Source organism: Thalassophryne amazonica, chromosome 10, assembly GCF_902500255.1.
Source record: "Thalassophryne amazonica chromosome 10, fThaAma1.1, whole genome shotgun sequence".
NCBI classification, from domain to species: domain Eukaryota; kingdom Metazoa; phylum Chordata; class Actinopteri; order Batrachoidiformes; family Batrachoididae; genus Thalassophryne; species Thalassophryne amazonica.
In genome coordinates, this window is record NC_047112.1 from 116988856 (window position 1) to 117006107 (window position 17252).

A 17252-nucleotide genomic window follows, 5' to 3' on the forward strand; every position below is an offset into this window, starting at 1 on the left:
GCGGCTTTCCGTGACAAAATCTCTTGTTAAAAGTGAAATCTGCTGGAAAATGGCTGATGTCCAGGTCTTGTGATAACCAGAGAAATTGCACATGACGGTCCTGGCTCCACACAGCCATCCATTTAGAAATGATGTGGTGGTTTCTGCCTCTCGATGGCGGCTCGGAGCGCGGCGCGCTGTGCGCCATTGTGGGCCGTCCTTAAAGCTGTAGTAACACTCCTTATTCTCTGTGAAGCCCGTAAAATTTTCAGCAAAAGCCAGATAAATTTTTCGAATGGTTTCCAGCTGCCTGTCTCTAACAGTTTCTGAAAAAATTCTGATGGAAAAAAAAGACCAAATCATTCCGCCATTTCCTGACAATGAAACGACGACGAGAGGGGTGAAGCAGTGCTCACTCAAAGTCTGCCCACAGGCGAATGACGCAACCGACAGGCATGAAAAAACTCACGCATGCGCACGAAGGTTCAAGCTTGGCTGACGTAAATCATATGAATCAAATCCATATAGTTTTTGAAAAAAATAAAAAGGTCCGTTACTTTTCCTCACAGACCTCATGTATATGTATGTATGTATGCATGTATGTATGTATGTATGTATGTATACACACAGTACATATTTCATATTTAGACTTTTTTTGTGGTGTTCAGTTTGCAGCAGCACCCCCAGTTTCCTGTACACCCCCTGGTACATTGACAATAAAAACTATTCTGTACTACCCAAACCTAATAAAAATTTAACTATATGAAATAACTGTGGACCACTATCTATCCTCAACTTAGAAATTTGAATCTCTGTTAAGTCTCTGTTTTTTTATTGCTCTCCCCGAGGAAGTTAACAGGTGCATTTCCGGAAAACGTCTGTCTGTCTGCAAAACAGAAACATCTTGATGACTGACAGAGCAAAATGACTGCGCTTATGCCCAGCAAATGAAGCTTCTGAACTTTTGAAAGTGATGGCTCGGATTTACAGAGGAGATGACACACTTCACTTCACTTTCCACAACTCTTAACTTTTTCAGAGTCTGTGGGATTTTGGAAGCTAAAGTGTCTTGACACTGCTGTTTGTGTCACAGGATGCTGGTTTACGGCTGCTGTAATTATGATGGACATGGACTGTCTCCACCACACTGCTTTTACAGACTGCCTGGATGCCCAGATGTATGTCTCCTATTGGAAAAACTCAGAAGATGCCATTTTCAGGAGATAATGGACAATACCACAATCGTGACAGAATTTGAGATGAAGGCAGGGCTGCGATTGGACATTATGTGCATGCCATCACAACCTGATGGCAAGTGGATTTGGACATTATTCTCTGGCCAGCCTTCCGTACCTGAGGAGTAGTGGAACTTGAAAACAATCTCTGAAAGCATCTTGTCATTGTCAGTTCATGTTCTTTTAGGGGAGTTTTCTCTGCTTCCTTCAGGATGCCAGTATGTTTCCTCAGTATGTGGAACCAGTCGTTTTTAAAGTCGTTTATCCCTTCAAATTTAAATGCTCTGTAGGTCTGCCATGTTTATATTTATTTATTTAGTTATTCTTGCTATCCACTTAACTCATTAAGTCTGTTTTTATTTGTTTTTATTTTTGTGTTATTTTACAGACTGCTCAAATGTAATTGCCCCTTGTGGAATTAATAAAGTTGTTTGATTGATTGATTGATATTTCTGGCTGTCGATCCGAGTGAGGACTAGTGGACCCTTTCCTTGGCCGGCGATCGTGATGCATGCGCGGGTGTCCTTTTATGTTGTGGACGTTGTATTTGGAAGTCTTTACAACAGGATGAGTGTGGGATGTTAATTTTTTTTCATCTTTTCTTTGTGTTCCTTTCAATGGAGCTTTCAATGAAAGTAAAATTTGTATTTTACTTTGAGTCTGTGTGTGCATGCATGTGTGCCCACAGCATGCTGTTTTAACAAGCAACTCAGCTGTTTTGTTGCTGCTGTGAACATGGATGTGAAATATCACAGGTCTGATCACATCTGTCTGATCATCCATATTCATAAATGCAGAGTATTTAAAAGGACCCCCAATTTACATGGACCTCTGGCTGAATTTGATCAATATATAAGCAGTATTTAGGTTATTGACTCTCCCAAAGGTCATAAAACTCAATCTCTACAAAGAACTTTTTAAAGAGAATTAATGTTGAAGCATCCCTTAAAAAAAAAAAAACGGCTGACATGCAAGTTAAAATGGCTGCTGTGCTGTTTTATGTCTCCATGACATTGTTTTTCTTAGGCAACATGACGCAGATATATATAATAAGATTTTTTTTCACGGGGCAGTGAATCAATAGCTATATCTGTAAAACTACATATATATTTGCAGCAGTTATGCCATATTTTTATGCATAAAGACATCCCCCTTATAAATTAGTGTTTTGTTTTTGGATACATTCAGGGTAAAACTAAGTGGCAAGTGAAGTCAGTTTTTTTTTTTTTTTTTTTGTGGATGTCAGTGTCTTTTTATTTATTTCTCACAACAGAGCAAAGGTGGCCCAAAAACTTGTTCTTAGTTAGAAGACTACCCCATCCAACTGACGAGTATGTGTTATGTCTTCTCCAGTTTATCAGATACTTGATAATATGACTCGTGTGTCACGTGCACCTGGGGCCACAGTGAATCAGTCTATGTAGAAAGTGATTTACTAAGCCCCAGTATCAAGTGGATGACAACTATTACTTGTTAAAGTTTATACATTTATTTTTCCTTGAATTATTTCTATAATTTGTCTATAAACATCTGTTTTCATGTTTGAACTGAAATGATGACAGTTGTATTTCTAATAGTTTCTAAAGGACTTATATCACTATATAAGACACTCACACATGACATAGCTGGTTTGCTGGATTATGGTTTGTATATGCATCAGAATATATTAATAATGTTGAAGAAGTCTTTATAATCGTGTGTTTTTTTTCATAATATTCTAAGTTGATTCACCGTGCCCCGGACACTGATTCACTGTGCCCCGTGAATTAGTGTCTGGGGCACAGTGAATTCAAAATTTTAAAATCCATTTTAAACACCTGTAAATTACACTTGGGGAGACAAATAACACAGCCTTATAAATAATATGTTGTATTAAATCCACAATAGAATGACCTAAACCTATGCATAATGTGTTTATGCTGTCACAAAACATTTCTGACACACTATGCCCCGGCTTCCCCTACAGTAGAACACTTAAAAGTGTTTTGTTTTGATTTTAACAAGCTGCGTTTTTGACTCGTGGCTATGCAGGTGCACTAAACCTTCTCAGGGCTGCTGCTTTTACTGTGACTGCATCAAAATGAACAGTTCTCATTTAAAACAGTCATCATAACACAACATCACACTTATGTAAACTTTGGAATTAATCTGTGCCTCATTTCTTAATGTTAGCAGCTACATTTCATTCAAGCTCACACTGGGATGCTTCTAATTGTCACGTCATGGCAGTCAAACACACGAGTACTCACAAGTACTTTTTCAGAAGTCTCTGTAGCTGTTTGTTGCAAATGTTGTATACTTTGAAACCCACAGTTTGAAAACCACTGTTTTAGAGGAATAGATAAAATTGAGTCAGCTATAGATAGATGTTCTTATCCCCCTAAATCATTACAACCGCGTGTGTCAATAGTGAAGATGGACATACTTCTATGGATCAGTTTCTTTTCCTCCATGTTACCTTTGCCAACTCCACTTTATTACTGGGACAAAATTCACTGTTTGATCTCCATATTCATCTGGGGTACCGTGGGTCCACACATTAGACTGACAGCTCTTCAGCACCATAAATCAGAGGGTGGGCTCGAAAGATTATTCCCGGTCACTCGTTTTAAGAGCAGTATCAGTTTGGTTAAATCCTGGTTCTGCCACCTGTTGGAAATCACCACATAGATTGGACAACCTAATCTACTCTGCAGTACCTCTGAAATGAGCTAAGATGCACCTTGGCCTCATTATAAGTTATATATTGTTTGTATGGCAACAGGCAGAGAAGGCAGCTAATATTACATGTAAACGGCAGAAAAAAAGCCCAGTCTTCAATAACTATTCTCACTGAATGGATCCCAATTTCAAATACATTCCAGAGCTCAAAAGGGCTTCATATATTTACCGACATATGTAATGACAATGGGCTTCAAGTTTTAATGACCTGAGACTGTCTTACAATTTACCAGGCTTGTCTTTTAGCTATATATGTTCAACTGCGCTCTACCATGAAAGCATATCATGGAGTACGCTGCTTGCAACCCATGTCTTGGACTCTGTTGTGGGAAACAGTGGTGACAAAAGGTGTGTGTGTGTGTATATATATATATATATATATATATATATATATATATATATATATATATATATATATATATATATATATATATATATATAAAATTCATACAAAGAACTGTCCATCATACGTTTGAACTAAGGACCTGGAACATTGCATTGGTGAGAACCTACTTGACTGGAACAGGAAATGGTCTTCCATTGTACTGGCCTCTAAAAACCTGGACCACAAGCAGATACATTTCAGCTATATTCACAGGACTTATGTCACTCCAAGGAATGCCTTCTTCATGAAGCGTTTAACTTTGCCAGACTGCACATTGTGCTCAGATAACCTCATAGGTTCATTTATGCATATGTACTGGGACCGTAGAAAGGTGAAAATCTTTAGGGAAATGGTATGTGCTGCTCTGTCTGATATCTTGGACTTAAATGTGCTGTGTTCCTCCATACTGTTATTTTTGAATGAGACCATTTGTGGTTGTAAAGTGTGTGGGTCGCTCAGAAAAAGACACCAAACTTTATTACAGTTGTATAAAATACTGATCAAAAGTTGGCTATTGGGTTCAAGGCCTCTGGCAGACAAAGCAGACAAACACAAGTTGGACTCTGACTAATGCCTGTCACATGATATTGGACCAACAGGAGATGATGGACAATGTCAAGAAGTGCAAGAACTTTCTGGTGACTCTGATCAAGCTGGCATCCACCAACTCCAAGTCTGCCAACCTGGGAGATAATGTTCGAGGGCTGGAGTTTGTTGGTACACATCTCCACTTCATTCTTCCATACATATCAGGCATTTGTATTCCACTGTTTTTATGTATGACACATTGTTTTTATTGTATTCTTTAATCACTGCCTGTGATTAGAACAAGAATGTTACTCTTTGAGCTACATCTACTTCACACATCTTCTCTGAACAAAGTCAATATTTTTCTATAGTTGCTCAACATTTCAGTTAAACTTAATTTTTTTTTTTTTTTAAGCAGTTCCAAGTAACAAACTAATCTATAAGCACTTAACTTCTGTTGTAATTGGACCTCTTCTAAATATGCAGGAAGGAAAAGTCGAAGCTGAGGCGTTTACAGAACATCTCTACCGTGAACTGAAGTCGACTCCTCAGCCGTGCTTGGTGCCGTTCCTGAAGGTGGGCTGATTACATGAGCACCTTCTTGTTATATCCTCATGTATTTCCAGGTCTTCCATTCATCTCATCTCAAAGAATGTTTTCTAAGCTATAGAGCTTTGCTATGTAGTTTCACAGCAGGATGAAGATATGATTGACTGTATCAGGGGTCACCAACTCTGCTCCTGGAGATCACCTGCCCTGCATGTTTTCCTACTGCTCCCAGCTCCTCCCACTTCTATTCAACAAAATAGGATCAATCAAGAGCTAGGAAACACCGACCCGACTAATCCCCTGTGACTGCAGCAGGTGTACATAGAAACCTGCAAGGCGGTGAGCCCTGACCAATTCCTGTACAGTGGATTGTATTCTTCAGCTGTTGGACTGTTTATCTCTTACTTTTTTCTAAAGCAAGACAACTTTCATTCCATCAGAACTACCACCACTACATTTTTCAGTGTTATAGAGGCAGCTCAGCTGGTTGCAGTTGGTCTACTGATTTTGTAAAACAACCTGTTGACATCACACCTAATCATAGCTCTTCAACAGATCAATAAGTATTCTTAATGAGCTTATGACCTGTTTCATTATGAACACTGCATCAGTTGTTCTTCTATATCAAAACAAACTGCTCCTCACTGAGGTCTCCTCAACAAACTTTCCCAAGATCTTCATTGTATCTCATGTTTTATATAGTTTCCACACTTGCTAAACATCTCCCCTCTTCTTAAGCCCATTTCACACCAGTGCAAATGTGGAGTTGCATTGTGTTGTGTTCAGAATACACCCGAAATGCATGCGTACTCTACGTTTTTCCTGTGTAATCACGTGTCATTGCATTCGTAGATTTACTTGCAGCTGCGTGTGTTTGCATGCAGCCCTTGCCGCTATTCAATTCTTTTTCAGTTCACTACTGCCAGCTGTGCAGAACACATTGTGCGCTTGGAAAACAGTGGACTGTATCGTGGTTTTTACGGTTGCATTACTGACATGTATGTAGCCATAGCTGCTATTTTCTGCCTCTGTGGAAGTGCGCTTTGTTCTCAAAACGGTTCATGAAAAGCAAACGACACTCACATTTTCCGACACACAGCGGGACACACTGCTGTCTCTCATGGCTCGTAACATCAGATCACAAAGTTCAGAGTCTGTTCCCTGTGCAGGTTAGTGTGTGATGGTGCATGGCTGCATTCCTAGACTTGCTTATAGTAGCGTACTGTTGCTCTGTCAAACCAATTATTAACAAGGCTGGTATAAATTAATGCAGCTGTCACACCTTGACCACCAGCGTATGCTGGCAGCCCCGTTTACCACGGACTGGTTCAGGTCAGTACTGCACAGTGTGGTGTGGGTCAGAAACAAAGTCATTTAACATTATTTTATTTTTTTGCTCTGGTGGATCATTTTCATTGCGTATAGAATGCTGATGAGTCTGGTTGTTTTACCACAGACAGACTGCTGTCGTGAATGAAGTGCTGCAACTCTTTAAACTTTTAAAGCGCTGGTTGCTTCCTGATGGGGTCCGCTGATCTGATCAGACCTGATCAGGTTTGTGATGACCTGAATATTGAAGCGCTGTGATGATTTAAAGTTTTAAAGTGCCATTTGGCCGCAATCAGGTGTCTGATCACACCAACAGCGACTGCACTTTAAAAATCATCACAGCACTTCTGCATCTAATCGATCACATCGTTTGATGATTGAACAGATAGTGACAGCACTTTAAGGAGTCACAGCGCTTATTCAGGTTTGATCAGACCTGATCACACCTGATCGATCATGTCATCTGATGATCGCGACAGTGCTTTTAAAGAGTCGATTCAGGTTTGATCAGACCTGATTGCGGTCAACTGGGGCTTTAAAAGTTTAAATCATCAGTGCTTCTGTCTGACCAGATGAGAGCACAACACCGGCATCCTCTAAGAAAACGCACCTGGAGCAGAAAAAAAAACACACACAGAGGGACCTGTTTTAAAACACTACGTTTCCAGCCACAACAGGAATTAAAAATATTTTCAGATGTCGTTTTCCAAAATCAGAAGCTTTATGTGTATCTGTGTCCGTCAGACTGTGATGATGAATTGGACTGAAGCAAACAGGTAACATTTAATCCATGTGTGAATGAAACAGTTCAGAGCAATTTTCAGAGTCTGCTGTGTGCCCCCCCCCCCCAAAAAAGTGGAAAATGTATGTACAAAATTTGAGTTGAGGTTCGATTACCTGTTTTGACCACACACAAGTGTTCTGAGCACACAGAGGCGCTGCGGGCTTATGCGCACTCCGTTTTTAGATGCGTGCAGTAGCATCGTGTTGCGCAGACCTGCTTAAAACTGTGTGCTTTCTGCATTCAGCACTCTACATAGAAAAAATTAATCAGGTTTATTTCTTAGTGTTCTCCGCGCATAGACCTCAGCATACTGCTGCGTGGGGAGCACAAACTCACCGTAGAGCTGCTTAAACTGGGCGTAGAGCTCCTTAACTCGGTATAGACGGTACGCCACAATACACAATTCTACATTTGTGCCAGATGTTTATCATCATATTCAACATTTCTCGTCCCTGTTCTCCTAAAGTTTTGAATGCTTATTTCACTGAGTCAAGATACCTGCTAATTATTGGATTTATCTTTTCGTTTATTTCAAATTCCTTTGGACTATGTCACCAAATACTTCACTCTTGGATTTTCTTTATTCTGCATGTCTGTTACAGGTGTGTTTAAGGGGAATTTGTTGTGACTCAATAGTCCAAACTGACAGAATATTAACTTACTATATAGCATCATTATGCCGAATGGAGAGAGAAAAATACTGACCTCCATTAGCTGCAGTTTAACCTGTTTATTCTGCATGGAGCATGAACAAGCCAAATGGATGTGTGTAGCATCCCCTGCTGGTGTGGAGGACTAATGCCCTTTTATACAAGACATCACATCTCCTCCCCTCTCTTTCCATTGCTAACGATTTTCAATTTCCAACCTTCATTACAAACTTTAAAACTCATAAAACTACCTCAGACTAGGGGGTAGACTGCCCCATGGCCTGGAGTGGGTCAAGGGATTATTCTGCCCTTTTCTTCTGACACCACTCACTAACTGAACACATTTACCATCAGTTCATCAGTTTAAAGATTCAGTCTCTCTGATGGTTTGTGGATCTGACTCGGGTATCTTCTTACTGTCTCTTGTGATGTTGAGGTGTCGATCTGTGTATTGTCACACTGACCTGTAGGTGCAGTGATACACTCACTGACAGGGTTAGATGTTTCCAGCATTTTCCCCATTTCAGTGGGAACAGGCAAACTGTCCATGGCCAATGCTGGTAGCACCTCCTCTGCAGACTGGACAATGCTGAGATGACATGCAATCATCTGGTCTGCATGCAGATTCCACACTTGTGTAGGTCCAACATTGACCTGGTAGGAAACCAGAACAGACTGAGATGTAACCATTCCTGCTGTTCACACCCCCCGGTAATCCTGGACAAGGACTGGGCCACCAACACTGAATGTTCTTCCCCTAGCAAACGTTGTTCTGTGCATGCACTGGGCCTCTTGTGCCTGCTCAACCACCATTGCAAGACTCTGTTTAAGAAGATCCAAGTGAGTATGAAGCTTCCGGTGCAGAAACAATTTGCAGATGTCTCATGAGTAGTTGAATGAGGTGTATTCCTATATTGTAGCAGGAAGGCTTCTAGTCACTTTTGAACAGCTTTGGTTCCCTCAGACCCTCAGATGATGTCAGTGAATATTTAAAAGTCTGTACGAAGCATTCAGCTAGACCATTGGTTGCTGGATGGAAAGGACCTGAACAAGGATGCTTAATGCCATTTGATGTTAAAAAGTTGTCAAACTCCTCTGATGTAATTCTCTGCCATGAGACTGAGTGTAGAGGTGTCAAACGTGGTGTTCTCTGTATGCACTGGCATGATACACAAGTTTTACATTTCTCTTCAATTTGTGCATCAAGATGTGGCCACCACATGTCACTCTGTGCCATGGCTTTCATCTTGACCACTCCCAGATGGCCGGTATGTAGTTCCTCCAGCACCTGTTGGCGCAACGTAGGTGGAACTATCACCCTGTTTTCCCACATTAACCAGCCTTACAGTAGACACAACTAAATCTTCCATACCAAGTACGGTGATAGACTAATGCCTATTCCCTTGTCTGTGGCAAAACGGTCCATCGACACCATCTCCATAACCTGCGACAGTGTGATGTCGGATATAGTATCTTTTTTCGAACATCAGCACAACACACTGGTAGGCAATCGAGATGTTTAATGAGAAGCATGTCAACTGAGCTTTGCCCATCCTTATGTTGTACAGGCAGCGGCAAGCAGAACAAACTGTTCACGTTGCCATAGTCTACAGCATGTTGATACTGGATGCTATAATTGTGCCCTGCCAGTATCAGTGCCCAGCGTTGCAGTGTCACTGTGGCCATTGGTGGAATTTCTTTACTCGGGTTCAGTACGGTTGTCAGTGGATGATGATCAGTAAGCGACCTAAAGTGACACCCATACAGGTAGGAATGAAACTGTTTCACACCACATACAACCTCAATTCCAATGAAGTTGGGACGTTATGTGAAATGTAAATAAAAACAGAATGCAATGATTTGAAAATCCTCTTCAGACTATATTCAGTTGAATACACCACAAAGACAAGATATTTAATGTTCAAACTGATAAACTTTATTGTTTTTGTGCAAATATTTGCTCATTTTGAAATGGATGCCTGCAACACGTTTGAAAAAAGTTGGGACAGGGGCAGCAAAATACTAGGAAAGTTGATGAATGTTCAAAGAACACCTAATTGGAAACAGGTGAGTGTCATGATTGGGTATAAAAGGAACAAAAAGGCTCAGCCAAAAGGCTCAGCCATTCACAAGCAAAGATGGGGTGAGGATCATCACTTTGTGAACAGCTGAGTGAAAAAATAGTCCAACAGTTTAAGAACAATGTTTCTCAATGTTCAATTGCAAGGAATTTAGGGATTCCATCATCTACAGTCCGTAATATATACTACGGCAATATATATATATATAATATATATTACGGCAAGGCTGAAAACCAACATTGAATGTCTGTGACCTTTGATCCCTCAGGTGGCACTGCATTAAAAACCAACATCATTGTGTAAAGGATCTTACCGCGTGGGCTCAGGAACACTTCAGAAAACCATTGTCAGTTAACACAGTTTGTCACTACATCTACAAGTAAAAGTTAAAACTCTGCCATGCAAAGCGAAAGCCAAACAACAACATCCAGAAATGCCGCCGCCTTCTCTGGGCCCGAGCTCATTTGAAATGGACAGACGCAAAGTGGAAAAGTGTGCTGTGGTCTGATGAGTCCACATTTCAAATTGTTTTTGGAAATCATGGACGTCGTGTCCTCTGGACAAAAGAGGAAAAAGACCATCCAGACTGTTACCAGCGCAAAGTTCAAATGCCAGCATCTATGATGGTATGGGGGTGTGTTAGTGCCCATGGCATGGACAACTTACACATCTGTGATGGCACCATCAGTGCTGAAAGGTACATCCAGGTTTTGGAGCAACACATGCTGCCATCCAAGCAACGTCTTTTTCAGGGACGTCCCTGCTTATTTCAGCAAGACAATGCCAAGACACATTCTGCATGTGTTACAACAGCGTGGCTTCGTAGTAAAAGAGTGCAGGTACTAGACTGGCCTGCCTGCAGTCCAGACCTGTCGCCCAGTGAAAATATGTGGCGCATTAAGAAGCGCAAAATACGACAACAGAGACCCCGGACTGTTGAACAACTGAAGTTGTACATCAAACAAGAATGGGAAAGAATTCCACCTACAAAGCTTCAACAATTAGTGTCCTCAGTTCCCAAATGTTTGAGTGTTGTTAGAAGGAAAGGTGATGTAACACAGTGGGAAACATACCACTGTCCCAGCTTTTTTGAAACGTGTTGCAGACATTCATTTCAAAATGAACAAATATTTACACAAAATCAATAAAGTTTATCAGTTTGAACATGAAATATCTTCTTTGTGGTGTATTCAACTGAATATAGGTTGAAGAGGATTTGAAAATCATTGTATTCTGTTTTTATTTACATTTTACACAACGTCCCAACATCATTAGAACTGGGGTTGTATAATGCCAAGTGTTTCACTTTCAATTTGAGCATAATTTTGCTCTGTATTTGCTCAACATAAGACAAACGTTATGGGCTTTTCTTCGCCACTCTGCAAAATGTGGGAAACAAGAGCGCCCACACATAGGATCAAAGTGGATCAAAGTTTTGGATCAAAGTGGGTTAACACATTGTAGCTTGCAAGTTGTTGTTTTGCTTTCAGTCACTTTTGTGACCACTCCCACTTTGCATCTTTGTGGAGTAAAACATTCAGTGGATGCAGCAATGCTGACAAGTTTTAAACAAAACATGCATAATAATTGAGTCAGTAAGTAAAGAGTGCAACTGACTTATGGTGGTTGGCTCAGGAGTATCCATTATAGGACTAATTTTAGCAGATGACTTGTGAACTCCTTTAGTGTCCATAACGTGCCCTCCAGAGAACTCTTAAAGAACTCATACTTTTCTCTTTGGACTCAGAGTCTGAACTGTTTTGAATGACCAAGTACCACTTTCAGGTTCTCCAGGTGATGAGCATCATCCCTACTGGTTACAAGGATGTCATCTAAGAGTGCACATTAGGTCATCTTGTAACACTTGTTCCATAATTTTCTGAAAAAATGAACGGCGCTGATGTTATTCCAAAAGGTAAGTGATTATAGCAAAAAAAACAAGCCTTTATTGTGATTGTGAGGTATTTCCGGGATCATTCACTAACAGGCACCTGGACATATGCCTCTGAATGATCCAGCTTTTTAAAACGTTCCCATCTGGACAAAGACACAAACAAATCCTCAGTCCAAGGTATTGGATAATGTTGGACATATAAGGGAAGATTGTCACTTTGAAACCAGGCCAGCGGGATTTCAATGTCAGGGATGTCTCAAACCCTTTAAGGGTTCTAACTTTTCACCAGTGTTGCCACAGTTGCTTTGAAAAGTTACTTTTTTTTTTTACTTTATACAGTTACTTTGTACAATTACTTCATTAGCAGCTTTATGCAGTTACTTTATTAGCAACTGCCTACAACTTATAATTAACAGGTATTGAAAATAATAAGGTAACTAGCAATCTGACTTGGTTACTCTTAAGATTGAGTAATCAAAGTCCATAGGTCCTCCAGTTACAATCAGTTTGTAATTTTCTCTGAACCTTTTCATTATGTTAGGTTCCTGTCCTGGTTGGGTAATTTGGGTATAATGTTCATGTGTTCCTTGTTCCCATGTCTCGGTGTTCACCTGTTTTGTGAGTGTTTGGCCTTTCTCTCTCTCTACTGTACATCCTTTCCAGCTCTGGTCAATTTGTACAAGTCTTTTTCTCCTTCCACTATGTGCAGGTTGTTGTACAGCTTGCTATATGCCCATTCCTTACTCTTTGCCACTTCATTTTTGACCTGACACCACATCTCTTTGTTCTCCTGCCGAGTTTCAACATCTCTCTAACAGTTGCAATTCTTTTTTGTCTATTCTTCCTCCTTATACCTTCCTGAACATCTTCATTCCACCACCAAGTCTCTTTGTTTTCCTTCCTCTGTCCAGATGTCACACCCAGTACCTTCCTGTCTCCTTTGCTATGTTTGCTGTACTTTTCCAGTTGTCCAAAAATCACTATCTCCATTCGGTGCTTGTCCCGGTCAGTCTTCCTCCTTCAGCTTCCAACATCTGATCCTTTGTTGAACTCACTCTCTTCCTCTTCTTCACCTCTAAAATCATCCTACAGACCATCACCTGATGCTGTCTAGCGACACTCTCACCTGCTACCACATTACAGTCTCAGATTTCTCACATCTCCAACAAAGAATGTAGTCCACTTGCATCCACCTTCGTCCACCCTTATATGTCACCCTGCACTTCTCTTTCTTATTAAAATAAGTATTCACGGCAGCCGTTTCCATCCTTTTCGTAAAATCTACCACCATCTGCCCTTCCACATTTCTGTCCTTGATAGCATATCGACACATAATGTCTTCATCACCTCTGTTAGGGTCAGAAGATACAATGTTAGGGGGAGAAAGGATGCAGATGTAGATGTGTTTATAAACTTGGGGAGTGTGCTTAGAAAGTGGAGGGAATATTTTGAGTAGCTGATGAATGAAAATCAGGAATCACAAAATCAGGAAGTGCAAGAGATTAGTAAGGATGAAGTAAGGACAGCTGTGAACAGGATGGACAGTGGAAAGGCACTTGGTCCAGATAACATTGTAGTGGAGCTATGGAAACGTTTAGGAGAGATGGCAGTGGAGTTTCTAGTCAGATTGTAAAAAGAAAATCTGGGAAAGTGAGAGCATGCCTGAGGAGTGGAGAAGATGTGTTCTGATTTTAATGAGGAAGGGTCGTGCGTAGAGCTACAGTAACTACAGAGACATAAAGCTGATCAACAGCAGAGAGAGACTGAAGGAGTTGCATTATGTGTTTGTGGATTTAGAGAACACTTATGACAGGGTGCCAAGAGAAGCGTTGTGATATTGGAATGGCCGAGAAGTATGTGAGGATGGTGCAGGACAAGGACAGTGTGACAATGGTGAGATGCGCAGTAGCAATGACAGATTCATTCAAGGTGGAGGTGGGATTACATCTGGATGTAATCAGGATTGACTCTGTACCCTGTCTTGTTTGCAGTGGTGATCGACAAGTTAGTAGATGAGATCAGATAGTCTTCATAGACTGTGATGCTTGTTGATGAAATTGTGATCTGTAGTGAGAGTAGAGAGCAGATTGGCATAGTATGGTTGCAAGGGGTAGCAGTAGTGATGGTAGATGAGGTTAAATACTTTGAGTCAACTATCAATGTGATGGTGAATGTGGTGGAGATGTGAAGAAGGGAGTGTAAGCAGGATGGAGTGGGTGGAGAAAGGTGGAAGGAGTGATTTGTGATAGAATATCTGCAGAATTGAAGTGGAAAGTTTACAAGACTGTAGTGAGACCAGCTATGCTGTACGGCTTAGACACGGTGGCACGACCAAAAAGACAGGAGGCAGAGCTGAAGATGTACAGATTCTCTTTGGGAGTGATGATAATGGACAGGATTAGGAATGAACATAAAGTGGGTAAATTAAGTATTGAACACATTTGGTGAAAATTCCATGTCGGTAGCATTTTTAGAAATATATTCACTGAGAAAACATATGGACATGTGCAGAGGAGGGAGGCAAGGTATATATAAGGAGAACGATGCTGAGGGTGTAGCCACCAGGCAGGAGGAGGAGATGAAAGAGGAGGTTTATGGATGTGCTGAGGGAGGACATGCAGGTGGTTGGTGTGACAGAGGCAGATAAAGAGGACATGATAGTGCTGTATACTATGTGGTACTATAAATACTTTCCCCCGGCTTCATACCACATGAGGGTGGAGACTTGTCAAGTATCATTCAGTAGGAGTTCAGCAACACTTCAAATGCATTACAAAACAAACAAATAAATAAATACATAAATAAAGCAAAGCTCACCTAACATGTGACTGGTAGTAGTTGCTTATTTCATGTCTCTGTGTAATGTTTGCAGAAAAGCCTTCCTGCTGTGCGTCACTTGACTACAGATGCACAATTATTTATTCAACAAGCTTCAGCTCCCAGACAAAGTAGCAGCATGAATTCCTGTGAGACCACCGTCTGCACCCGCCAGGTAAACGCATCTGTCCGTCCGCCGCATTGGGAAACACAGGTTACAGTTGAACATGTGGCGTTACATTACAGGCCCACTAATTAACCACCGATAACTGTTTTCTGCATTAATTCAGTTTTGTGAAAGTGACACTTTTTTCCTTTTTAATTTTTGGTACTGCCTGTGTGAAAAACTAAAACTAATGAATCAAGTGACAAAATTAATTTATAGTTACTAGTTTTAAGTTGCTTAATTTAAACTGGTGATTGTGTTTCATTAGTTTCATTGAGATACCAGGTTGTCTCAGTAGCTCAGTAAGGTCCTGGTCTCAAGCCTTTATCAATAGAAAGGGTTAGTGGGTTTGATGGGGTAATCATTAAGTATTTGTAGAAGGAAACTCAAGTGCACAGTCGTGTGCTCAGCTTCCTCCAGCAGTAATTTCTATCATGGTATTCAATTATGTTAGTACTGCCTTGATCACAAGTTGATAAATTATGAAATATACACTGTTGTGAGTTTTGTGCTCTGGTACTGTTTGGAAATGAATACAACCAGGTCTTTTGCTGATGTAACCAGAATACCACATTGGTACTTGGTAAATAGAACATTGACAGTTTTGCCTTCAACATTTAAAAGTGGAGGGTTTATGCAGACCTAATATTGATGGTTTCATGGCTGATATGTTTTGGGGATGTTAGGAAAATCCAGATTAAGCAGGTGGACTCAATCGCAATGAGGCAGACCAAACTTAAAATGGCAAATGTGTTTATTACAATGTGTAAAGTGGAACCAAGTAAGAGGTACAGAATGAGGTAGAGGCACTGGGAGTCAGCCAGGGTGTGGTATGATTGTGGCCAGGTGGGCGTCCGTGGTGGTAGAGAATCTGGAGACAGGAACAAAAGTAGAGTATATTCACAAAAACACCATCCAAAACATGCACAAATAGCCCACAATGAACATGGGTTAATGTCACAAGTTATACCACTTCACGAGAATCAATTCTTTGGTGAGGATGGGTTGATACATCAGAGGCCTCATGTCCAAAGACTTTTGTAGATTTCCTAGTGAAACATGGCGTACACCAAAACCCAGAAACTGGCATAAGCACAAAACAGTTCAGATGTATCAAAGTGGATCCAAGGACATTCTTGTTGTACATCCCACTGAATGAGTCCCACTAAACTCCTCCCAGTCCACGCCCCTATTTAAATATGCAAATATATTTAAGTAGGCTGTGGGACCTGGGGATTTCTCTCTCTATCCAGAATGATCACTGTAAGAAAAGGAATTTAACAGAGTGTTAGCTACAGATGAAGTAGAGTAAATGATGTAGCGATACGTAGGGATACTTTATTTGGTACTCTGTCAACTGAAATAAATGTGAAATGGAAACAGCGCACATGAGGTGTGCCTCGGCTGACAGTGTGTGACATCACAGCTATACACATGCATTTATTGATAAATACTGAACACAGGGAGACAATTGTGTGCTCTAGTTTCACCATCAAGAAACAAACTAAATAAAATTAAAATAATAACCAACAACATATTTAAATGCACATATGCCCAAATGTCCCACACTGGTTTCATTCGGAACAGTTATGTGAATAAACTATTTATTCATCACGCACGTGCCAGATGGGGGCACGAAATGCAAGGTGACAGGGAGAATCTGGGGGGTTATAGTGAGGGTTAGGGGAGGGGAGACAGTTATGTTATGATTAGGGTTAGGAGAAGGGGTTAGGGTTAGAAATAGTAAAATAAAAAACAAAATGCGTCACAGAAATGTCACTCATTTTATGAAGGGAGCATGAAAAAAGCATGAGACTGGGCTGCCCCAACCACACTGTTAGTCAGGATGAATGAGTCATGTGTGGAACCAGGCCACCTAGTCACGATGTTCATTAGATGCATTTGAGCATCACATATGATTTGAACATTGTTGGAATGAAAATGTTCCCTAATAACAAAAACAAATTCATCATGTGATGGCACCTTTAGATTAGATGGAACTTTATTGATTCCTTGGGAAGACTCCCTCAGGGAAATTGAGGTTCCAGTAGCATTGTATTGCAGCACACAGAGTAAGATGCACACAAAGTGTCAAAAGTGGGGAAAAAAGGAAAAACACTTTTCAGATATACGA

The 17252-nt window shown here is 40.6% G+C and overlaps 1 protein-coding gene across 1 annotated transcript in view; it reads left to right on the forward strand.

Annotated features, from left to right (window-relative positions):
- The window catches only part of LOC117518196 (transcription initiation factor TFIID subunit 4-like), a 204765-nt gene that overhangs the window by 73604 nt on the left and 113909 nt on the right, over nucleotides 1–17252 (forward strand). The window contains exons 7-9 of the mRNA XM_034179253.1: nucleotides 4920–5028; nucleotides 5321–5424; nucleotides 15008–15127. Coding sequence (XP_034035144.1) covers nucleotides 4920–5028; nucleotides 5321–5424; nucleotides 15008–15127 — 333 coding nt within the window. The remainder of the gene's footprint in view (nucleotides 1–4919; nucleotides 5029–5320; nucleotides 5425–15007; nucleotides 15128–17252) is intronic.